This window comes from Lactuca serriola, chromosome 1 (genome assembly GCF_051521515.1).
Source record: "Lactuca serriola cultivar US96UC23 chromosome 1, Lser_US96UC23_V15, whole genome shotgun sequence".
In the NCBI taxonomy this organism is placed as follows: domain Eukaryota; kingdom Viridiplantae; phylum Streptophyta; class Magnoliopsida; order Asterales; family Asteraceae; genus Lactuca; species Lactuca serriola.
In genome coordinates, this window is record NC_136408.1 from 10,778,869 (window position 1) to 10,802,704 (window position 23,836).

Genomic DNA, 23,836 nt, shown 5'->3' on the forward strand with positions numbered 1-23,836 from the left:
TACCGGTTCCCGGTCCTACCGGTTCTTGTCGTGTCTTCAAATATTGGAACCGCTCCTTGAAAAATAACATCATACGGTTCCGGTTTTTGCCGGTTCTATCGGTTCCGGTTAAATCGGTTCCGGTTCCTACCGGTTCCCGGTTCAAAAAATCCACAAAAATAACGTCCCGGTCTCGGCCCGACCCGACCGGTTCCATCGGGTTCCGGTTCTGGTGCCGGTTCCGGTTCCGGTACCGGTTCCGGCCGGTTCTCCGGTCCATATGCTCATCCCTAATCTCAGGTGGTCGATGAACATAGATAGGGATGAAAATGGGTCAGGAATATGGGAACCTTAATTTTTATTCCTATTATCATCTAAGAACCAGGACCATAACAGGGAATTGATGATTTTTTTATTATTTTAATATTAAAATTTTTATATAAAGAAAAACTATAAATTTCAATTTTACCAACATAAACTTAAAAATTTTACAAACATAAAAATATTTACAGTATTTTTATAAATTGCATAAAAACTATAAACAAATTTTTTTACGAAATTTAAATATATAAATAATATGTGGAAAAACAAGTAGAAAAAAGTTATTATATATAAAGTAAAAATTGGAGGTGTGCGCGGTGCGCTTTGATTCGGTTTAGAGTCATTAGTCAACACCGCAAATTGCACCGTATGTTGAGAATTTCGAAAACCGTAAACCGGACTGTGAAGATTGTAATATGTGTTATATGGTGTGATGCGGACAATTTTGCTGCGATTTGATGAATAACAAAAAATATTATGCATTTTAATTTTATATACATTATTATATAACTATGTTAAATAATTTTTTATCGTATAACAATGGACATCATTAGTATATATATAAAATAAAAACATCTCTAAGATGCCACACGTCACCCTTTTAATCCACCTTCTTGCCACATTTCACTACTCTAACATTTTACTCCCTAATTTTCCCGCCCAGTACATCATTGCTTTATTCAACCATCACGTCCTATAAATCAGATTTTCGTTTTTCATCGTTTCAAATCAATTTTATTTTTAAAACTAATTCAAAACACGATATGTTTCCATCTTTAGCGGTTACCAAGGGATTATGTGAGCGAAAATTTTGTGATGATCACCATATCTCACAAAATCATGAAGGTAATCTCAGTATTTATAGGTTTTTTTGAATTCTAATAACACGAAAAAGATGTATGATTTGTGAAAAGTTATTAATTTTTTATGGGTATTTACACGTTTTACTCTTCTTTGTGATTTCATCATCAGGTAATCCTTTTCATTTGTGTTTTTCTCCATTTATCCCTCTTAAACCCTAATCCTCTTCATCATCTCGATCAGTTGTGTTTCTTCATCTTATTCATTTTATATCTCTTAAATAGCAACCCTCTTAAAACCTTATATCTAATCGCTATCACGATCGTCTTATAACCTCACCCCTTGCTATCTGTTGTAATATTGTCGATTTTTATCATAGATAATGTGGTTGTCGGTGACGAAACCATCAATTTCAGGGAAATATTTTATCAGAGCAATGATTATGATGATTGATATTGTGTATCCCATCAGGTATATGATGCTTTCACTTTTCATACGTGTAGGTTCTTGAATTCATAGATTTAGAAGTTATGTGAAACAGTTTTGCAATGTCTTTACTCGGTTCCTTTTAGGTAGTACAGTGCATATACAAATGATGAAAAATGTTCCTAAGTTTCTTAACTTTAGTGCCCACCGAGTGTTTGACAAAATGTCACAAAGAAACCTACCTTTCCTTTGTTTCTATCATTAAATAAAGTAGAGTCAAAAATTTCATTTTTTTAGGGTTTAGCTGCTTTTGTTGAGTTTTTAGTGATTATTTTAAACAATATTTCACTAAATTGAAAACTCCATTAGATTCATATTAAATGGTTTTTTTGTGAGAACTCATCATGTGACAGTTTTTTTTATCCGTACAGGTTGCTCGAGATATAGATTATCATGACAATATCTTATCATCTCACCAGAAGGTTAATCTAGAAGAAGTGATTGTTGGACGGTAATTCCTCATTAAATGTTCTTCCTGCTTTGTCAACTTCCAAAAATTGTTTCATTTGTTTTCATAGTTTTGTTGAATTATCTGATTGATATGAAATGCAGAGCATGTTATACCAATGCGTTTTTATATAGTTGGTTAAAAGGGGTGGAATATTGGTACCCTCTAAATTAGTAACAACATGTTTTTGTCTTTGCAGGAGGGTTTTAAGGCTATGTCTGTTGTTTTTGGCATCATATTGGATTATTGGCAACTGGACTAATTTATTTCAATGTTTGTTGCTTCTTATTGTTGTTCTTCCAATTTTCTTTTATATGAATATTGGACAAATGTTGTGCTTAAGTTTATTGCTTTAATGCTTTTATATGCTTGTAGTACATAACTTTCAGAAACTAATATTTTATGATGACACCTCATAGGTGTTTGATGAAATGCTTAATATGATTGCATTCTCTTAATCATGATTTTCAAACAGCTTTTATGTAGCTTTTCATGCCTCCATTTTTTTCTATATGATTACCAGCTTTTGTGACGACTTCATCAATGAAAATGCATTTTGTATTGCTCTTTACATGATAGATATTTGGTAGTTTCTATGATCTCTTTTGGTTAAATTTGGACTTGATTATGCATTGATTACCAGTTTAATACATTTTTGATTGACTTGGGGTATTTTCTGATGTAATCCAATAACTCATGGACAAAATCCGCTCTCATCTTCAAAGGTATATTAATGGTTATTTGCATAAATAAACTCCAAATGAAGCTCAAAAAGTTGTAGAAGGATTGCAAGTCACATAATATAAACATGTCACTGATGTTGATTACCTACAGGTTTGTGCTTTCCTCCTGTTCCTCATGTTGTAACAGCCCGGATTCCCAGGTATTATTCATTCTTATATTTTTGGTGATTTGTGAGGAGACGCGGCGAGTTGGAGCCCAAACTCGCCGAGTATGATCGCGGCTATGGGCACGGGTTCGCGTCTGGACTCGGCAAGTCCACGCTGTTTAATGAAACCCTAATTCCCCGGGTTTGGAGCCTATTTAAGGGCACTTATAGCCTCCCATTGCGGCTACCAGTCCCTTGAGAGAACCCTAAGAGAGCTAATTCGTTTTGGGAGAGAGGAAGTCACTTTTGGGCCTTTGTGTTCCTTGTTTATCAAGAAGAAGGTGGCAAGAGCAAGGAGGAGGTGAGATTCCAGCAGATCCAGAGTCCAGAGGCTTCATTTTGAGGTAATGGTTCGAACCTCCTTCAGTTTTAGGGTTGATCTTTAGAGTTAGGGTTTTCTAACCCCTTTGGAGAGTGATTATGTGAAGCAAATGGTCACTCTTCGAGTTTGTGCCTTGGATCTGGACTCAAAGAGGTCCAGAGACCTTAACCCCTGGAGCTTTTTGGGTTATTATGGAGTTATTGGACCTAGGTTGTCATTTTTGGGACCAAATCTCCTTTTTATGCCTTGTGGGGGTAATACAAGCATCAAATTTCGAACTTTACGTGACATTCATGCTTGGGAAGGCTAGATCTATGGTTTGGGAAAGCAGATCTGACCTCAGAAGGTCAATAGAGTTTGTGCATGGCATGAACTTGCTGAGTTGTTCTTGAGACTCGGCGAGTAGGGTTGGGGTTTCACGTAAATTGTTCAACGAGTAGACTCGCCGGGTTGGGGGATGACCCAGTGAGTCAGGGAGAGTCAATACGGGGCTGAGTCAAGCCGGAACTCGCCGAGTTGTTCTTGAGACTCGGTGAGTTGAGTCGTGGTGGCCCCGCGATTCATGCCAGGTGGAACTCGTCGAGTTAGGAAGTACTCGACGTGTCAAGAGAGGATCCTAGGGAGTCAGTGAACACGTATAGACTCGCCGAGTCGCTCTAGTGCACTCGCCGAGTCCGGTCAAAGTTGACCATTGACCATTGACCAGAGTTGACCAGTGTTGACTTGATAGGGTTAGTCAACCTTAGTTGTGAAAGTGTTAATTAGAGATATATTGTGTTATAGGAGGATTATAGCTCGGGGGATCGAGCGCGAGTGATTTCCTGGATTTGCGAGTTATTGAGATACGCGAGGTGAGTCTTCGCACTATACTTTACCTTGAGTAGGTAATTAGAGTTATGTGATGCAGTGTTTGTATGCTGTATATATATATATATATATATATATATATATATATATATATATATATATATGTGTGTGTGTGTGTGTGTGTGTATGTGTTGCACTGCATTCTTCTATGTGATTTATGCTGTGCATGTTTATCAGAGTTAGAACCTGAGGGTTCACAGAGTTTGGGTGCACGGACCCACAGAGTTATAGCCTCGAGTGGCTAATATGTGTTATATGTTGTATTTTGGGAAACTCACTAAGCTTTGTGCTTACAGTGTTGGTGTTATTTGTTTCAGGTACTAGTGATGACCATGAGAAGGCGTCGGCTTGATCAGTACACACACACGGGATTTTTATGTTATGAGATCTTGGGATTTTTGTATGGCATGGATTGAGTTTCAAACATTGATGTTTTTATGAATGATTAAACGAATTGTGTTTTTATAAAATGAGAAAAATTGTTTTGAAATTTACGGTGTTACACATGTATCATCAAAAATGAGTTAAATCTTGATTTTCCCATCTATATTCAATAATTACTTATTGCACATCTCAAGTTATACATAAATGAAAGAATTTCACTTTCTTGATGTGGGTTTGCATATCAATCAAATTTATTACATTTTCTAAAAAGGCTGTTTGTGATAGTTTGTAGTATCTGGTAAACATTATTATGTAGGAAGTTGCACTTAGTTGATATAAACTACCACATGTTTTGACTTCATTACTCTTGTAAATAGTTTTAAAAAATAAAGTTTAAATTGCCTAAGTGTAAAGCTTAAGATGCTGGACCAGTCTCTTTGAGCCTATTGTTGTTTGTTAAAAAAAAATTAAGTACAACCCCCTTTATATTTACTATATGGTAATGTTTGGTATGGTGAAACCAGATAAGGAATGGAATGGGTTATTCCATTGGAATAAAAAAGTTGATTGTTTTTTCATGATGGAATAGAATAGATCATTCATGAAGGATTCAAATTTCATCATTTTTCTTAATTTTCGTTCCTTAGGTAGGAGGTGTTTCTTTTTTCATTTTCATCATGTAATGTAGTTTGGAAGTTGTAAGATAAGCCAATTTTATTTATAAGTTTACTTTATAAGAAATCATTTTAAAATTTCATGATTCTGAATTATAAAAAAAAAAAATGAAAGAAGAATGTTATTTCCCATATCCTATATAATTCTTTGGTTGTTGAACAAAAATATCATAAGTGAACATTTCTTCATTTAAATTTTAACTTCCTAATCTTCAGTCCCTAGGAAAAATTATCCAAAATAAAATTCTATTAGCCATCTAAACTAGGATGCTAACGCATGCAAAGAAATTTAAGATCTTCCTAATTGTATAACATCCTACTTTCTCTGTTTTATGTTTTTAACATTGTACTTTTGATTTTTCTTTTGTTATAAGGTATTTTACTTTGAAAAAAAACCTACCTAATTAGAGATGACCATATGTGTAGCCGTATGAACAAAATTTTACTCTATCAGCCTGTTGATAAGCTATATGTTCCTTTTATTTCTTTTTAAACTTCCCATCGTTTCAATGCTATTAATTTTTGTTATTTATTATTTACATACTGTTTGATTTTTGTAACTTCCATTAAGTTTTAAACTAAATCCAGTTACTTGTTATTTATTATTTACATGATGTTTGATTTTTGTAACTCCCCTTAAAAGTTTTAAACTAATTTTTGTTAGGTGTATATTAATATTAACTAGTTGTGAGACTCATATATTATACAGGTTGATTAAAACAAAATGTTAAGTACGAACGATTAAATAGAAATTTTATTTGAATTTGAAATTGAAATAAATGAAAATTATGTGTTTAGTGTGTACTAAACGGGTTAATTATAACAAAATGTTAAACATAAAGGTTTAAACTGTAAATTTATTTGAAATTTAAAATTTAAAATTTGAAATTAATAGTCATTATGGTAGGTTTAATTTATGGAAACTAAATTAATGATATATTAAAAATGAAAATTAAGGTAATGACAAGTGGAAAATAAATATATCTCAAATTATGACAAAATGACATGTGGCTACTTTTATGAGAAAATGACATGTGGCAAAGTCATTTTCATTTATTAGGGTAGATAAAATGATAAACTAATATTTTTATTGGGTTTGATTTTAACTTTTTCGGGATTTTATTTGGTTGCATTATCATAAAAATGATAATTATACTTGATTCAAGATTTTATCCACATGTTATTCTTTTGGTCTATATATATAATTAAGCAGACCATCGGACTACAAATGTTACTAACCTAACTTCTAAATATTTGAATAGTCATACACAATTTAGATTTATGAAATGCATTTGTCATTATAGATTATGATTTAAAAACATCTATAATTTTAAATTAATAAAAAATTTCTTATTATTGATCAATCATTACCTTATGATTTATTTATAATTTTTTTTTTTCATTTTCACCCGTGGTGTCCACGGGTTATAACCTAATATATATATATATATATATATATATATATATATATATATATATATATCTCCCTATACTAATAAAAGAGTGGTTCTTTTTGCCATGTGTCACCATATTAGACCTCTTAATTAATGTGTTGCCACTTGTCAATCTATTAGTTCTCCATTTTAAATTTATTAGACCTCCTCATCCTCATTAATGTGATGCTATTTGTCAATGTATTTATTCTTTATTTAAAATTTTAAAATTTATATTATTGTTTTCATTAATTCACAAATAAAAAATATCTAATAAAAATCAATTTTACATATTTATTTGAATCAACGATTATAATTTCATATAAGTAATAAAAATATCTTTTAAATTAATAATTTATTTAAAATAATAATTTAGAGTTTTTACAATAAAAGTTTGATTAATTTTATAGCCGTGGTTCCCACGGGTTATAAACTAGTATATATATATATATATATATATATATATATATATATATATATATATATCCCTATTCTAATAAAAGAATACTTTTAATCTCCTTTTGACACGTGTCATCTTATTAGCCATTTTAATTAATGCATATTTTATTCTACTTTTGACATGTGTCACCCTATTAAGCTTCATAATTAATGCATGCCACTTATCAACTTATTAATTCTCAATTTTAAATTTTAAAATTTAAATTTCTCACTCCAATTACATTAAATTAATAACATTAGAGTAAAAATTAAAATAAAATTAATACAAATTATAAGGTGATATAATTTCACATATTTATTTAAGTTAACGATTATAATTTTACATAACTAAAAAATATCTCTTAATTAATAATTTATTTACAATAATTGATTAATAATTTTGAGTTCTCACTATAAAAGTTTAATTAATTTTGTAACCGTGGTCCCCACGAGTTATAAACTAGTCCTCTAATAAAAGAATCTTATTTAAGCTACATGCCATCTTTTTATACAATGCTTTGCCACGTGTCATTCTTATATGAAAATGCCTTTTAAATTCCCGCTCACTCCAAAAACCTTTGCCAATCCCGTTTTTATCCTCTCATTCTTTTACAAAATCACATAAAAATTATACCACTATCTATGCTGAACCCGAAAAATCAGCCATTTTATTAATGATATCAATGAATTTTTAAATTTGAATTGTGCCTTCTTTAGTTGAATACCCTAGAAATCAGGAACTAATTCAACATTTTTTTTTGTAATCTGATAACCACGATGTGAATATATGAACACTTTTAATTTGTAGACTTTGTTTGATGTATTGTATTTAATCCTAATTCTCCCAGGTCTCTTTCTCTCCACTGGACGATATTGGAAATATGTGGGTTTTGATTTTGAGTTTAACTACGACTGATTTGGTTATCTTCCGTCAATGTCAGTACTATCTATAACCACCACCACTTACTCCGTTCTCCATCGTTTGGCAGAATATTCTCAATACTATCTATAACCACCAACACTCATGTAATCGATTAACTTGGTTTAATAGATTTTAATGAGCACAACAACCGTTTGATAAAATGTCTACATGAATTTGTAGTGCAGTTCTACTTTAGGTTTGCTCAACATTGTTTCTACAAGTTTCATAGAGATAATCATACTTTTTTCTAAATGTACACTCTTGAAATATTTACATAGATTCTTTTCTGAATTTGTATTGGATATATGTAGCTATGCTTGAAATATTTAATGTATTTTTCCCACGAGGATGACAGGTGGATCAATCGTTCTAATAAAACTTCTCCTGACATCTGTAAGTTCTTTTTTGTTTGAAAGTTATGCACATTTTGCTTATGGTAATGTTTTTTTTTGGAGTTAAACATGTTTCCTTTGTCGTTAATATTGTTAAATTATGCCTTCTTTTTTAATGGTTATGAAAAGCATAACTAAATGCAAGACTTCCATTTGTGACATGGCAGCAAACAAGGTAAAGCATCATAATTTCATTATTTTCTATTACACCCTTGTACTAAACAAAACTATTTTCTTTTTAGCTTTTTAGTGATTTGAATAAAAAGAACATTGCTATAACTAACTGGATTTTTTGTTGTTTCGACTCATTAGCACTTGAAAAAAAAAGGACATGAGCAAAATGCGGAGTTCTTTCTATATCATGAAATTAATTTTTCATTTGCTGAATTACTTAAATGCCCTAATGAGAAACAACAAGGCAAAATTGTCAAAGAAAAAAAAAAGACAAAATCTTCATAATTTTCAACAGTGGCAACAAGACAATGTAGGATGTTGTAAAAAGTCTTCTTTTGTCGCTTTAATAGTATAGAATTATAGCCATCACTTGAAAAAACATTGCATACATGTTGAAAAATTAATGCTATAAAGATTTTGATGCTAAAAAATTGTCTAAACTCACTAACCTTTAAAACAGTGGTATTAAGGGAATGCATGATGCTAAAAAGAGTACGATGTTGAAAAAATACCCAGGTTTAAATGATTTTTCTATGTTTCCATTCATTTTGGTGTTTTGCATAATAGGGCAATGAACTTTATTTTTTTGGGTTTCCAGTCACCTGGTATTATTTTGGGCATGAACTTAGCCTTTGTTAATGTAACTACAAAGGCATCTAAAGGATGTGAGTTTATTAGCTTCTATTATTGTAAGTGCATCACTTATTCTTCCTAACCTAAAGTGTTACAATTCGTTTGATTCTTTTTGGAAGATATAATCTCAACTTAATTTATGGAAGGAAATTGTTAAATCATATTTCGGGAGATTAAGCAGAATAGAAAACTAAACTATGATAACTTTAACATATTAATTATTACATGATCACATGAATTGTGATCGAAGGGTTTTATGAATTTGATTTTCAGTTTATTTCATGTTTGCTAATAAACATTTTTCATTATTAGGGACTGGTGAGAAGACTTCCTTTTTATATCTCCTCCATCAACAGCATCATCATATTAATTTAAAATAATGACGATATAGTTACGGTTAACCTATTAAATTTTGTAAAAGACATAATGATTGCAAATCTATTAATAATGATTACTAATTTTTATAATTTGGATGTTATTTTATTTTGTGAACCGTGGTTTCCACGGGTTATAACCTAGTATATATATATATATATATATATATATATATATATATATATATATATATATATATATATATATAGGGAAGGTTATATGGAAAACAAAAAAAAACCATAAAAATCATTAAATGCATAAAGAATTACTTAGAGATTACAAATCTTTTTTTTGACTTTATATTTTTAAAATTCACATCTTTTTATATAATTTCGTTTCGAGTTTTTAATTTTTTTTAGTGAATTTATAAAAAAAAAGCTGCGATTTTTTTATATATATAAAGCCAAAAAAAATTGTGATCTATATGTATTTTTTTTTGCATTTTTGTTGTTTTTAGGGTTTTTTTTTTTGTTTTCTATATAACCCTTCCCTATATATATATATATATATATATATATATATATATATATATATATATATATATATATATATATATATATATATATATATATAGTGCGGTGCGGTTTGAACCTCAGTATTATAACCATAAACCGTAAACCACACCACGTATGAGGCTTAACAAAACTACAAACCACAACCTGTATTGTAACTTTTGAAAACCACATTATGCAGTATGATGCGGTGCGGTGTGGACGATTTATGCGGTTTGATGCACATCCCTAGTAACAATAATAGATATATCAATGAGAAAAAAAATATACACGATATTAAATTAGATAAACGAAAAAAGAAACATATAATTTCAACTTAGTAATAACTAATGGGTTGGATTACTTGGATTAAATTTTAGGTATTGTAAAACTATAAATACATGTTTTGAATTATGTTTGTACCCCTTCAGCCCCGTAGTTATTGTCTTCTTTTGAATTTTGAAGTTTTTATTCTTCAATTTTGATTTTAAATATTTTTATTTGTGTTATATATTATTTAATGAAACTTATAACAATGAAAGGACATTTAAAACACATTCCATTCATATATTTTACATCAATTATTATATATCAAAAACAAATATATTTAAGGTTAAAGTTGAAAAATAAAAAGTTTCAAAAGTAAAAAGTAGACAATAAATATAAGAGAGATGAAGTATATTAATATTTATCGGGGTCCGGGATTAAGGGTATCTATACCCGCATTCACATTCCCACTATTTTAAGATGGTTTAGTTGCAAATTTACAATATAGACCAAATAAACAACAAACTAAATTTTTAGGGGCTGTCCAAATAAAAAATAAAAGATAGATACAGAACCAATAATTACTCAAAACCACATGATGATTATGTAATTTACTTATAATAAATAACAAAGACGGTAATAACTTAATAATATATTATTTTGATTTATGTTATTCATTTTATTATGAGACAGTAACGGACGGAGTATTTATTTTTGGAAACATAACATATATGGATCTGTTGCATCAATTAGATTGCTTGTGATTTTTATCTTGATGGACAGTGGAGGGTTTATCCAAGAAATGTAGCTAAATTATACAAATCCAACATTTGATATTTGTATAAGTTGTTGGGTAGTGGAGGGTCTATCTAAGCAAAGCAGTCACAATCTTTTTCTTTGTACCAATTGTTGGGTAGTGGAGGGTTTATCCAAGCAAAGTAGTCACAATCTTTTTCTTCATCATGCAACTCATAACACGAAGTGAAAATTTGTTCACCCAACAAATCCATAAAGTTTTAACCTTGTGATTAGGGCATCCAACAAATCTGTGACCTGAGTTTTTTGTAGTCCATGAAGTCCACCTTCTGCATTCTTCTTCAAAGTCACATCTATTATAGGAGGTAAAATGATAAACATATTATGTAATACAAATCTTGATTCACTCTCCTTTTTATGGTGATTGTGTGGACCCGATGGTAGTAGTGTCCCTTATATGCACCCGCAAGATGGAGGATCCATTGGATACTCTAATTACGAAGAAATGGAGAGTTTGCCAAAGGCTTGGTGAGCATATCCACAATTTGGTCTTGGAAGTGGACATAGAAGACACGAAGAAGCCCAACTGAAACTTGTTCTCTATTAAAATGGTAGTCAAGAGCAATGTGCTTCATGCGAGAGTGGTATACTGGATTGACACAAAGATATGTAGCACTCGTGTTATCGCAGAACAAAGTCGGAGGTTGTGCAATAGAGATGTTGAGTTCTTTAAGTAAGCTCTTAATCCACATAAGCTCAGCATAAGCATTAGCTAAGGCTTTGTATTCAGCTTCAATATATAAGAGAGATATCGAATTTTGACGAGTAGATTTCCATGGTACAATGTTGGTGTCAAGGTAAAGTATGTTTGCCCGACCGACATCATTGACCCCACCCCAATCAGAACCAGAAAAGGCTAAAAGAGTGAGAGATGAGTTGCGTTTGAGAAAGAGACCATGATGATTGGTGCCTTTTAAGTAGCGAAGTACCCGCTTCAAGGCTTGTTAGTGAGTTTGTTTAGGAGTATGCATGAATTGAGAGAGCTTGTTGACGACATAAGATAAATCAGGACGGATGAAAGCAAGGTATTGGAGAGTGCCAACTTTCTACAATCTTTAGTGTTATGACCTAGAATATTGCAAAATTAACAAAACAAAGACTGACGATTATCACGAGGGTTAGTATTAAGCGAGGTCCCATTGTTTGGGTCTCTGTTGTTACGTGGCCCAGAATTAGTGGGTCCGTGATTGTTTCTTGAATCAGAACTTGTGCGTCCACAGAAGCGAGATCCAGATTTCTGGATGTAGTTAACAGTGGCGATGGAGGGCACAAAAGGACTTTCATGGAGGGATTGTTCATAATCGATCAATTTGGCAAAGAGATCAAAGAAGGTAAGTGGGGTATCTCTGGATTTTAGGGCAACAATGATGTGCTTATAATCTTCCCCTAACTAGGTTAGGATGTGAACAATTATATCTTCTTTTCCTCCATACATGGAAGCTGGTTGTTGTAAGTTTGATGAGAAAATGAGTGTGTGTGGTGATTTCAATAATGGTAGTCATGCTTGGGTTTGAAGGTGACTGTTGGTTTTTGGATTAAAAAGGCTCAAAGGAGCAATTGAAGCTCTGATACCATATAATGACTACAAAGAGTATTATTGAGATTATGTATATCGTGTATACTACAAAACACCGTGTGACCTTTTATAGGCAGATTCGCAACAAGGTAAGAGAGATATTACATGAACTAAAATGGTAAAGATATTATGTAATACAACTCTTGATGCACTTTCCTTATTATGGTGATTGTGTGGGCCCGATGGTAGTGGTGTCCCTTATAGTTTGATCTGCTTATGATGAAGTAGTTTACAACCCGTGGAAACCACGGTTATAAAATTAATTAAACTTTAACAGTGAGAATTCAAAATTATTAATCAATTATTTTAAATAAATTATTAATTAACTGATATTTTTTTAGTTATATAAAATTTAATCGTTAATTTAAATAATTATATGAAATTTTATCACCTTATAATTTATATTAATTATATTTTAATTTTTATTCTAATGTTATTAATTTAATGTAATTAGAGTAGGAAATTTAAATTTTGAAATTTGAAATTAAGAATTAGTAAGTTGACAAGTGGCATATATTAATTAGGAGGTATAATAGGATGACACATGGCATAAGAAGAATAAAATCTACATTAATTATTAGGCTTAATATGATGACACATATCAAAATGAGATTAAAACTATTCTTTTATTAGAATAGGGATTATGTTAGAACTTAGAATGTACCCCCAACATCCACCTAACATCTTATTAAATGACAATGACTTCATGTAAATGTAAACAAAGGTAATCGGTTACGTAAGTGGAAACCGAGTATCGGAGACTTTGGAGACAATATGCAAACAAAAGCTAAATTAGTTGATAAAAAATTAAGGGCGACTTTTCCAAAAAAAACTTTGGGATTTTTTATATAATCATTTTATTTAATAAAAACAATTATAATATAGTTTTTCCAACTAAGATACTCATATACATAAGTTTTAAAAGAAATATTTATACTATTACAAGCGACAACACATTATGGTAGAAATTATGAAATAGAAACTAGGAATGGTGCATGACATGGTGGAGATGGAAGTGGATCCCAATGGTACACATATTTCTTTTAAAAGAGCCACTTGTGTATAAGAGTATCTTAATCGGAGAAAATATATGATAAGTAATTGGAGAAAATATGTGATAATTGATTACTTGTGTATAAGAGTATTTTAACCGGAGAAAATATATTGATAATTGATTTTTTAAATTTTCTCCGATTAATCGGAGAAAATATATTGATAATTGATTTTTTAAATCAATTATCAATATATTTTCTCCGATTAAGATACTCTTATATACAATTATATGGTTTAAAAGAAATATTTGTAGATATAAATTATGAAATATAAGGAGTGTGTGGGATTGCTTTTCAAAACAGTTTATTAATTTATTTGATTTTTGAAAAGCTAAGAAGTCAAAAAAAGAATTTGACAAACTTAAAAACATTTTTCAGAATAACTTTTCCATTAGCTTCAAAAATCACTTTTTAATATGTAACACCGTAAACTTTCAAACAAATTTTTCATTTTAAAATCACATAAATCTCATCAACATATATCACAAAATCCCTAAAATGTCAAATTATCAAAAACACATTATCATAGTTATTTGAATAAAATCCAGGATCCTCAGAAACATAACTCCATCACGTGTGTACAATCAAGCCGGCGCATTCCCGTGATCCTAAGAAGTACCTGAAACACATAACACATAACACGGTAAGCATGAAGCTTAGTGAGTCCCCAAATTACCACACACATCTCATTAGCCTCTCATGGCTATATCTCGAATAAGACCCTCCGGTCAATGTGTCTCAATGGAACCCTCCGGTCCCACCACTCAGGTGGACCCTCTGGTCCTATCCCAACAATGCACAGGATAATACACGACATAAATCACAAGACATAACGCAAGATATCACATATCTCAGTATAAGCACATAAGATCAACATATACACATATTACTATAACAACATAAATCACAAAGACAGTATGCATGATAACACGTATCACATTATAAACAAATAAGACCCTCCGGTCAATAATGTACTAAGACATTCCGGTTTACAATGTACTGAGACCCTCCGGTCAATAGTGTAAATAAGATCCTCCGGTCAATAACACGAATAAGACCCTCCGATCACACCTAAATTTACCACTCTAGGTAAGTATAGTGAAAAGACCCACCTCGAATGACAGACAGATCCTGTAAATGATGTTGTTGTACTCCGGCCTCTAACACTTAGCCAAACCCACAATCAACCCCATTAGGATCTAAGACCCAACCTTCACATATTAGGTCTAAATATGGTCCACCACCCTGGCCCATAAATAAACCAAGCCCATCGGGCCCACCAAGGCCCAATAACAAATGGGTCCAGAGAGGTCCACTAATGGCCCAACTATGGCCCAGTTTTCCAAATTGGGCCCAAACCCTCATTTGGGTCTTACCCTAAAGCCCATCTACATATTCTAGTCTCCATGATTGTTCTTGGATGGCCCATCAATAGCCCAATTAGGGGTGCAAACGAGCCGAGCCGAGCCCGAGCCTGGCCAGGCTCGGCTCGGGCTCGTTTAAGTTATATGAGGCTCGAGCTCAAGCTTGGCTCGATTCGAGCTTTCTTTTACTAAGCTCGGCTCGAGCTCGTAAAGAGTTATACAAGCTCGGCTCGGCTCGGGCTCGACTCGTTTTTATCGGGCGTGCCTAAATAAGCTTAAGCTCAGCTCGAGCTCGTTAAAAAGCTCGTTTACTAATACCCAAAATTCATAATTCCCCTAATATGTTTTTATTTTAATATATATAAATAATATTATATAAAGGCTCGTTCAGGCTCGCGAGCCTAATCGAGCTTTGTGACATAGGCTTGAGCTCGAGCTCGTTTAATAAACAAGCTTAATATTAAGCTGGAGCTCGGCTCGGGCTCGTTTAAAATCAGTTTCGAGTCGAACTTTTAACGATCCGATCTCGAGTAGCTCGTGAGTAGCTTGGCTCGTTTGCACCCCTAAGCCCAATCATCAAAGCCGGATAGAAAGGCCCAACTCACTTAACCCATTAAGTCCATTATTCCACTAAGCCATCATATAATGGAATCGGCATGAGTCATAACTTCAGTCCATTGGTCCAAACACGGGTCCCAATAGGTCCAAACCAACAAACCCAAAATTAGGGTTTCTAGCCCAATAACGAACCAGCCTAGTCCAAGGTTAAGTGTTTAGGTCCATTAGGATTCCATTAAGTCGGGCACCACCCACTGCCACCTCGGGCGGTGGTGACCGGCGGCGGCAACCACCATTTCCAATGGTGGTGGTGGGTTTTTCGGCCGCACAATCACGTGTATAACCACCTGATTACCGAAGGCAACAAATATACTTAAAAGCAAATCCATGCACACACCTACAACCATATCCCAAGGTGGTTGGTGATGGCGAGATGCGATAGCAAGCGATCGGAGTATAAGTGGCGGCAGCCACGACGTCTCCAGCGACATATTCACAACAATTAACGAGGAAGAGGAGAAAGGTAGGTTTGTGGTTGAACTTACCAAGTAATTCCGGTGGCTCACGACTTGTACAACGACAACACAACGTTTTTCCGTCCTCGGCGGTTCTCCAGCGGCCCCCCGACATTTCCGACAACAGACGTCGCAATGGCGACCATCAATGACAGTGTAGCGGTCGGCGGTGCTCAACGGCAAGTCAGCAGGCGCCCTGATCGGAACAGTGAACAGAGGGGCGGTGGTGGCTGCTAAACATCACGCATGACGGCTGTAACATTAGGGCTAGGGTTGATCTAGGGGGTGTTTGGGATTGCTTTTAGAATGACTTTTAACTTTTAACTTTTTCAAAAAGTTAAAAAGATGTTTGGGTAATAGAAAAGTTCTTTTTAAAATCACTTTTTGTATAGAGTAAAATAAGGGGTTTCAAAAAGTCACAAAAACATAACTTTTTGTGACTTTTTGTGATTTTACATGTAAAAGTTAAGCTAAAAGTTATTTTCCTAATCCAAACACTCTTTAAAGAGCTTCTTTTACAAAAAGTCCTTCTACAAAAAGGACTTTTGATGTTTAAAATCAATCCCAAACACCCCCTAGATACACATGAGGAAGGAGTGCCGAGTCTAAATCTCGTGCCTTCATTCAAACATTTGATCATTTTTACAATATTAGCCCCTCCCCCACAAGATCTTTTCAAAACAGATCCTTAAGTTACCATATAGCCCTTTCATGACAAATTACTTTCAACCTAGGTACATAATTTACCATTTATACCCTACCTTCTGGAATCCCTTGCAAATCAAGTCCAAAACTTAGTCTTTTAACCCCTAAAATCCAAAATTATATCAATTGGTTCCCTAACACCAACACCCCGATAAATATCATTCACTTTAGGACTATTATTCATTTATAAACCTTTATCTACTTATTTATTCAATAAACAAGATGATACATAATACGCATGTAGAACTTGGTTTTTTAAAACTGTTTTTTTATTTTTTTAACCAAAACAACTTCAAAACGTACTTTTTTAAGTTAAACACTTTTTAACTTGTTGATTTATTTGTTTTTTCACCATAAAAATTAATTCAAACGTTTTTAAAAATTCATTTTACCACTGCTATAATAAATAAACATTTTTATCAAAAACATTTTTAAAATTCAAAAAACATCTCCACACACCCCAAGAAACTAAGAAGAAACTAGGAAGGGTGCATGACATGATGGAGCTGGAAGTGGATCGTGTCTTGTTTAAAGAACACTATTTGATTAACATTAAATTTGTAACTTGGGCTGCAGATATTGTACATTACGGTTTCCACGCCCTTTCCAACCCCTTCTTCGCTAGAATTCCATATTCTCTGTTGCTTTCTGCCTTTACACACCCTTTCGGTTTCTATTCTCCGTGAACCCACTATTCAACTTTCGAATTATCACTGAAAAACCCACAGAATTTCCAGGCAAGTTTCATGTACTCATCGATTCATCATCTTGTCTCGCTTTTCTCAATTAAAATCATGCTTTTGTTTATATATGAGTGATATCTTCTAATCGTTTTGAATTTGCAGATTGACTGTCCGTCGGTTACGGTTTGTTTTTGAAAATTCGTACGTTTTCCCCTGAATTCTAATTAATTATATGATGTGTTTTGAGTATTTGTCGTGGACCGTTCTTCGTTTCTATTTATTTATCTGTGGTTGGTAGTTTGTGAATTGACGTTATGTTTTGGGATTTCTTCTATGCATCTTCTGTCGGTTGTGAGTTTCATTATAGAGTATGCGTCAACATCGAATTCAAACAGTTTATCATGTAATCCTGTAAGTAAGAAACATCAAAACAGATTATGTTTTTTGGTAAATTAAATTACAGAACACATACCACCATGTTTGATGTTTCCCTTTCAATCAATTGTTAACCCCCAAAAACAAAATTTGGTCAAGTCTAGAGAGTTAGTTGGTTCGAATTCTTAAGTATGCAAATGGCACTTTACTTAAAAAGGTTTTACCGAATGAATGAGTAAAACTTAAAAGGATACAAAAGCAACTTCAGATTCCCCTCTTTTCATTTGTACTTTATAAGAAGCATCTATAGATATGAATATTTTCAGTAGCTTGATTTGAAAGCAGAATTCCTTAACCAGTGGAGACATTTTAATGGTCACTGCCTACTTAAAAAAAAAGTTTATTGAAATAAGTTTTTTGTTGATTAATCTTCAGATTTCAACTTTTAAGGCGATTTCGTGTTGATCTGGAGGCCCCCAATGCAGCTGTATCATCACCCGTATTCAATCGAGAGCCAGAAAGTCAGGCTGGCTTTAGAAGAACGTAATATCGATTACACTTCATACCATGTCAATCCCGTTACAGGCAAAAACATGGATCCTTCGTTTTTCAGGATGAATCCAACCGCTAAACTTCCGGTTTTCCAAAATGGCTCCCATGTTATCTTCAACACGATAGAGATTATTCAGTAAGTTTTCAACCTATTTCCTCATGACAGAATTCAAAATTTTCAGAATCCAAAATGATTTTATTCAGACCTTAAAAAAAAAGCCCATTCTTCAACACGAAAACTTTACAGGTACATAGAGCGGATTGCCCTTGTTTCTTCAGGAAGCGGAATCATAACACAAAGCAGCAAAAAAGTGATTGAATGGATGTACAAAATCCAAGAATGGAACCCAAAGTTCTTCACCTTTTCCCACATCCCCGAAAAATACTACATGTCCGTATCAAAGTTCATACGCCGCGTAATAATCGCCCGAATGTCCGAATCCCCCGACCTCGCAACCGCTTACCACACCAAACTCAAACAAGCCTACGAAACCGAAGAAAAACTACGGGACCCACAAGTCCTTCAAACCTCCACTCAGCATCTAATTCGCCTACTTGATGACGTGGAAGCCCAACTGGAACAAACTTTGTACTTAGCTGGGGACGAGTTCACATTAGCCGATGTCATGCTGGTTCCTGTTTTGGCCAGGTTAGGGCTCTTGGGCTTGGAGAATGATTATATAAATTGTAGGCCGAAGTTAGCAGAGTATTGGAAATTGGTTCAAGAGAGGCCGAGTTATAAGAAGGTGATTGGGAAGCATTTTGGTGGGTGGAAGAGACAGAAAACGTTGTTCAAGACATGGTGCATTGTTCGTATGAGATGTTTGCTAAAACGGTATTGAATCATCTAGTGCTTTTTCGTTAGTTTGTTTGAAATGTCAGTTAATAGTGTGTTTGGGTTTTTAACTTAAAAGTGTGTAGTAGTTTGCTCTTTGATGTATGTAATTTACTGAAGAAAATTGTAAATGTGCAGTACAATGCAGGGTTTGTGAATGCATAGTACTGAAAGGTCTTTTGTATTGTTTTTGGCATACATTGGACCAACAGTATCATGTCAGTAGGATAAAATGGTAAATTTTTATGCCAACTTGTGGAACATGATATGAATTACTCTCGATCTCTTGTATGTAGAAAAGACGTAAATGTCGTCATCCTTAATTATTGCAAAAATAAAAAGTTTGTTGTTTACCTTGTAGCCAAAGTGATATCGATTTTTAACGTTTTTCTTTTATGAAACATTGTTTGTTTATGGTGATTGTGATGTAAGTTTACAATGGATCTAAGTCTTTACTACTATGAGGTGTTCAAACTAGAGGTCCACAAATCAAACCGGTTTTTATTTTAACCGATGAAATAAAAGAATCGGATACGGTGAAGACTGTGGAGGTTAAAAATCGTTGTTTATTTACTAAATCGGATGGATTTGATTGATTGTGAAAAAATGATTTAAGTTTTAAAAATAAGGGTTGACCTTATAAATGTTAGAAAGATACGGAAAGAAATAGCCAATTGCTAGAGGGCACTATGGTAAATGTTTGAAAATATATATTCTTTTTTTTTTCCTAAATTTTTAGTTTTATAAAAATCCAGAAAAAAAAAAAAAACAATTTTCCAAAATTTATAACAATTTAAATAATACTTACTTCAACTCATTATACTAGTGACTTTGTAAAAAAAAAAAAAAATCTAAAATAACTTTTTAAAATGCTCATATTAGTTTTTATAAAAATTTAACAATTTATCACACTATTTCACACTACATATATACTCCCCACCTACCGTACACACTAATGCCCTACTTTCACCCTCACCTCATCCTACCTTCATTCTCACCCCTATCTACCCCACACTCACACCTAAACCCTACACACTCCCACCGTATCTACCACACTCACACTCATACTTCCACCTACACAGTGGCGGACCTATTAAGGGCCTTTGGGGTCTCGGGCCACTGCTCAGTTTCCGGCACACAGTGTAAATTTTTTTTTTTTTTTTTTTTTTTTTTTGGTTTTTTCTATTAGGTGCACCCGCTTGAAGTACGAGGGACACCCCTACTAAAACAGTCTACACACCCCGCACCACACCCACATGGCCACACGTACACCCATATCCACAATGACATTGACACCGCCATCAACACTCATATATTAACATATACATACACACACGCACCACACACACATATATATATACACACACACACACATAGGCACACCCACACCCACACACGTATAAACATTAATGTTGATGTGTACGCCCCACCTCACCAATATACCCAACCCATACCCCGCCCAAACAAACATATATTGGTTTGAGTGGGTAATTGTTTAATTAATAAAAGTTCTATTGTTTTTATTAAAAAAAAATAGTTATAAGTTACAAAAAAATCAAGAAATTGTATTTTGGTAATCTTACATATTACTTTGCAATTTTTTTTGACAAATATACAAATACAAACTTTTTTATTTTCAAAAAAAAGTGCAAAAATAAACTAAAATAGATCACAAGAAAAGTTCGGCAAGACACGATGCTTTTAGCAGATGACATTTGCATTAACACATTTAATTGGATAAAAATAGATCGAAGTTAGTTTGTATGGTCAATTTGGTGTATGTCTCCTATTACAAATGTTCTCTTATAGTTGACTTTTTTTGTTTTTGGCTCAAGCTCCTTGCCTGAGTCTATTCTTTTTTAGTTTTTTGTGCTAATGTTAATCGCTTGCCATTAAAAAAAAAAAAAACGGAAGAGCAGTTATTTTTTCCAATTTGATGAACCAAGCCTAAATAAATAGGGTCCCTTTAGACTAAAAACCAGAAAAGTTACCATGCGAAGGAAGAATAAAGGGAGTGGTGCACAATGGCAATGGGAGAAGAAAATAAAAACACCGATAAACAATACCTAAGCAATGGAGGTCAACCAAAGGTACACATTGAAATGAAGTAATTAAGATGAGATACCATATTAATCAACAAACCAACATAAAATTCTTTTAGTCTTCACCCACGTTTTAGCCAAAAGAAAAAAAAAATGGAAATGATCAACTGCTTATTTGGAGGTGTATAAACAGAGCCTAAACGTCATTCCCAAAGGCAACAGCTACACCTTCAAAAAAAACATCAACCACAATTAGTAAAGACATCTCCATGGTCACACCCATACACTATTTAAATAATATTTGAGATAATAATTGTGCCTTAGAGAAATTCAAAAATACATACATACAGACAAGGATAAATTTATAATAAAAAATTTAGTCATAGTGACTTTGTCTATTAAGTCATTCTTTCTGCATGAAAAAAAGGGAAAAACCTAAAAAGTCCATTAAACTCACCTTTATGTCAAAGAGATCATTCAGACAAGGTCATAAAAGTAGCAACTCCAAGTCCTCAAAGTCATTCAAATCATCATCATCATCATCATCATCAGCATAGACTCCAAAAGCATGATGAACTGTGAAATCATCGGAATCATCATAGACTTCACAATGATAACAGACTTCAGAATCATCATAGTCAGAGTCATCATAGTCAGAGCCTCTAGGCGCAGTACTAAAGTTCACACCATTTTTATAAATATAAGGACATCCTTCAACACTATCATTGGGTAATTTCAAACATTTAATCTTTTCTGATAATTTTTTCCCAAATTCTCCATCAAGCTTAACGTACAAGCACCGACGCAAGTCAAGTGATTCAAGATGACAACAACCATCCAAAATCACTTGCAACTCATAATTCGAGATGTTCATTCCAATAAGTTCAAGGTGCCTTAACTCATGTAAGTTCTCTCCAATATATATTGGTATCTCATTGAGAATGTTTAACCCCTCATCACCATCATACCCATACCAATACCTATCTGCTTCTTGATTTATTTTCAGTGTTCTTAGCATAGGGCAACAACGCCCTGCAGTTGCAATAGATTCTTCTGAGATATTTGTTGTGTAGAGATTGAGTTCCTCTAATAATGGAAACTTCTTCATAGCTTCATTAAAGCTCCCATAAATTTCATTATAGCAACATGCAATTTCAAGACGTTTAAGCCGACTTGATCTGTTAAACACACACAAAAAAAAAAAAAAAACAATTAAAAAGCAAGATCATGTAGCGATACAAATTACACTAAGCACACATACCTATTTGCAACATACTCAAGAAGCTCATCATCTGTAAAATTCACCATGGTGATATCAACCAATTGGCCCTGGCTTCGATCCACAGCATTCTTACACATTTCTCGCAGACGGGATCTTGCATTTGGATCCGTGTAAATATTCTCCATATAAATGACCCTCCACATGGCAGGGTCCTTGCAGATATTACGCCAAGTAGTGCAAACTTTCTGGGCATTCTCAAGAATGTCATGAACACCAACTCTGTATAGAATATTAGCCATTACATCAGATGGGAGTTCCAACCAATTCCTTTTCTGTTCCTTCACACGCCATTGTTGCTTTGGTTTTGGAACGAACTTGAAATTCTTGGGTTTTCCTCGATTTGATTTTGATTTTGATGTGGATGCCATCGTAACTTTAACATGAATAAAGCAAAGTTCTATTATACAAAGGCATTTGCATATGCTTTGATATGAAAATTGCATTAAATTTATCAACGTATTTTCAAAGAATAACATATAATCTAGCAGATCGATCAAATGAATATATATGTTTTTTAATACATGAAGAACAGACTCCCTACTGTATCCCGCAGACAACAATGTCGCAATTCAATTTGCAACGATATATTGCAGAACACTTTGCAACATTAGTTTGAGCGGTTGCAAAGTCGATTTTCAATGTAAATTAACAAACAATGGATACAACCAATATGAAATCAAGAGTGATTATAGGAAGATTCTATAAACATAACGAAAAATCTAAAAACCCTAGAACTACTGAAATTTAAAAAAAAAAAAAAAAAAAAAAAAAAAAAAAAAAAAGAAAAACAAATCATAGATTAAAATTTCAAAGTAATATAAGAAAGGTTAAGGAAAAGATAAACGCACATCAAGTGAAGGTGAAGAAGAGAATCGATCGCTGTTTTCCGATAACTGTTGCGGCTTCTTATAAAACGGTCACTCCGTTCGGTGGCGAAGAAATTGTTGGAACGAGTATTTTTTGTTGATGGAAGTTGTAAACGGTTTATCGGTTTGAATTGACGTTTATTTCTAGTTTTCTACTCATAGACAAAGACGGCCAAGGCCCGGCCTGGCCCATGCTTCAAAGCCCAAAAAGTACACATTCCTCAAGAGCAGTTTTTATGTGGTTGATATTATCATAATGATTTTTCAAAAATATTTACTAATGGTATTTTTCTTTTTTCATTCTTTTTATTTATTTATT

At 33.2% G+C, this 23,836-nt stretch overlaps 3 protein-coding genes across 13 annotated transcripts; 2 read left to right on the plus strand and 1 right to left on the minus strand.

Moving 5' to 3' along the window:
- The first annotated feature begins 864 nt into the window (after positions 1 to 864).
- LOC145098359 (uncharacterized) lies at positions 865 to 4,603 on the plus strand. Of its 7 annotated transcripts, none has more exons than XR_013704563.1 (7): positions 865 to 1,146; positions 1,481 to 1,572; positions 1,959 to 2,038; positions 2,235 to 2,918; positions 3,203 to 3,268; positions 4,030 to 4,097; positions 4,431 to 4,603. XR_013704563.1 is itself a non-coding variant. In XM_079036013.1 (7 exons), exons 1-6 carry the CDS (start codon positions 1,117 to 1,119, stop codon positions 4,061 to 4,063), a joined length of 336 nt encoding a protein of 111 aa, XP_078892139.1. In that variant the 5' UTR covers positions 879 to 1,116; the 3' UTR covers positions 4,064 to 4,097; positions 4,431 to 4,603. The 7 variants fall into 7 exon arrangements, 2 of the variants coding, with proteins under 2 accessions (XP_078892139.1, XP_078892178.1); XR_013704565.1 differs by having other exon boundaries at positions 1,518 to 1,572; XR_013704560.1 differs by lacking the exon at positions 1,481 to 1,572 and having other exon boundaries at positions 867 to 1,146; positions 2,235 to 2,760; positions 2,870 to 2,918.
- A 12,859-nt stretch (positions 4,604 to 17,462) lies between these two features.
- On the plus strand, positions 17,463 to 19,579 carry LOC145098558 (Glutathione S-transferase family protein). 4 transcript variants are annotated; one of them, XM_079036281.1, is made up of 4 exons: positions 17,463 to 17,630; positions 17,728 to 17,766; positions 18,376 to 18,628; positions 18,740 to 19,579. In XM_079036281.1, the coding sequence occupies exons 3-4, from the start codon at positions 18,420 to 18,422 to the stop codon at positions 19,332 to 19,334; spliced, it is 804 nt and encodes a 267-aa protein (XP_078892407.1). In that variant the 5' UTR covers positions 17,463 to 17,630; positions 17,728 to 17,766; positions 18,376 to 18,419; the 3' UTR covers positions 19,335 to 19,579. The 4 variants fall into 4 exon arrangements, with proteins under 4 accessions (XP_078892407.1, XP_078892371.1, XP_078892439.1 ...); XM_079036245.1 differs by having other exon boundaries at positions 17,463 to 17,619; XM_079036313.1 differs by lacking the exon at positions 17,728 to 17,766 and having other exon boundaries at positions 17,463 to 17,619.
- Positions 19,580 to 21,401: 1,822 nt separating this feature from the next.
- LOC145098743 (putative F-box/LRR-repeat protein 9) lies at positions 21,402 to 23,653 on the minus strand. 2 transcript variants are annotated; one of them, XM_079036404.1, is made up of 4 exons: positions 23,500 to 23,653; positions 22,631 to 23,024; positions 21,827 to 22,547; positions 21,402 to 21,591 (listed from the first exon to the last, which is right to left on the minus strand). In XM_079036404.1, exons 2-3 carry the CDS (start codon positions 23,017 to 23,019, stop codon positions 21,857 to 21,859), a joined length of 1,080 nt encoding a protein of 359 aa, XP_078892530.1. In that variant the 5' UTR covers positions 23,020 to 23,024; positions 23,500 to 23,653; the 3' UTR covers positions 21,402 to 21,591; positions 21,827 to 21,856. The 2 variants fall into 2 exon arrangements, with proteins under 2 accessions (XP_078892530.1, XP_078892501.1); XM_079036375.1 differs by having other exon boundaries at positions 21,402 to 21,597.
- Between the last annotated feature and the right edge of the window lie 183 nt (positions 23,654 to 23,836).

Coding starts and splice junctions, on each gene's coding strand:
- LOC145098743 (XM_079036404.1), bottom strand. CDS start 23,019: ATGGCATCCACATCAAAATCAAAATCAAATCGAGGAAAACCCAAGAAT. Junction 22,548..22,630: donor CTTGAGTATGTTGCAAATAG/GTATGTGTGCTT, acceptor TGTGTTTAACAG/ATCAAGTCGGCTTAAACGTC.
- LOC145098359 (XM_079036013.1), top strand. CDS start 1,117: ATGATCACCATATCTCACAAAATCATGAAG. Junction 1,147..1,958: donor TATCTCACAAAATCATGAAG/GTAATCTCAGTA, acceptor TTATCCGTACAG/GTTGCTCGAGATATAGATTA. Junction 3,269..4,029: donor TCCAGAGGCTTCATTTTGAG/GTAATGGTTCGA, acceptor ATTGTGTTATAG/GAGGATTATAGCTCGGGGGA.
- LOC145098558 (XM_079036281.1), top strand. CDS start 18,420: ATGCAGCTGTATCATCACCCGTATTCAATCGAGAGCCAGAAAGTCAGG. Junction 18,629..18,739: donor AACACGATAGAGATTATTCA/GTAAGTTTTCAA, acceptor AAAACTTTACAG/GTACATAGAGCGGATTGCCC.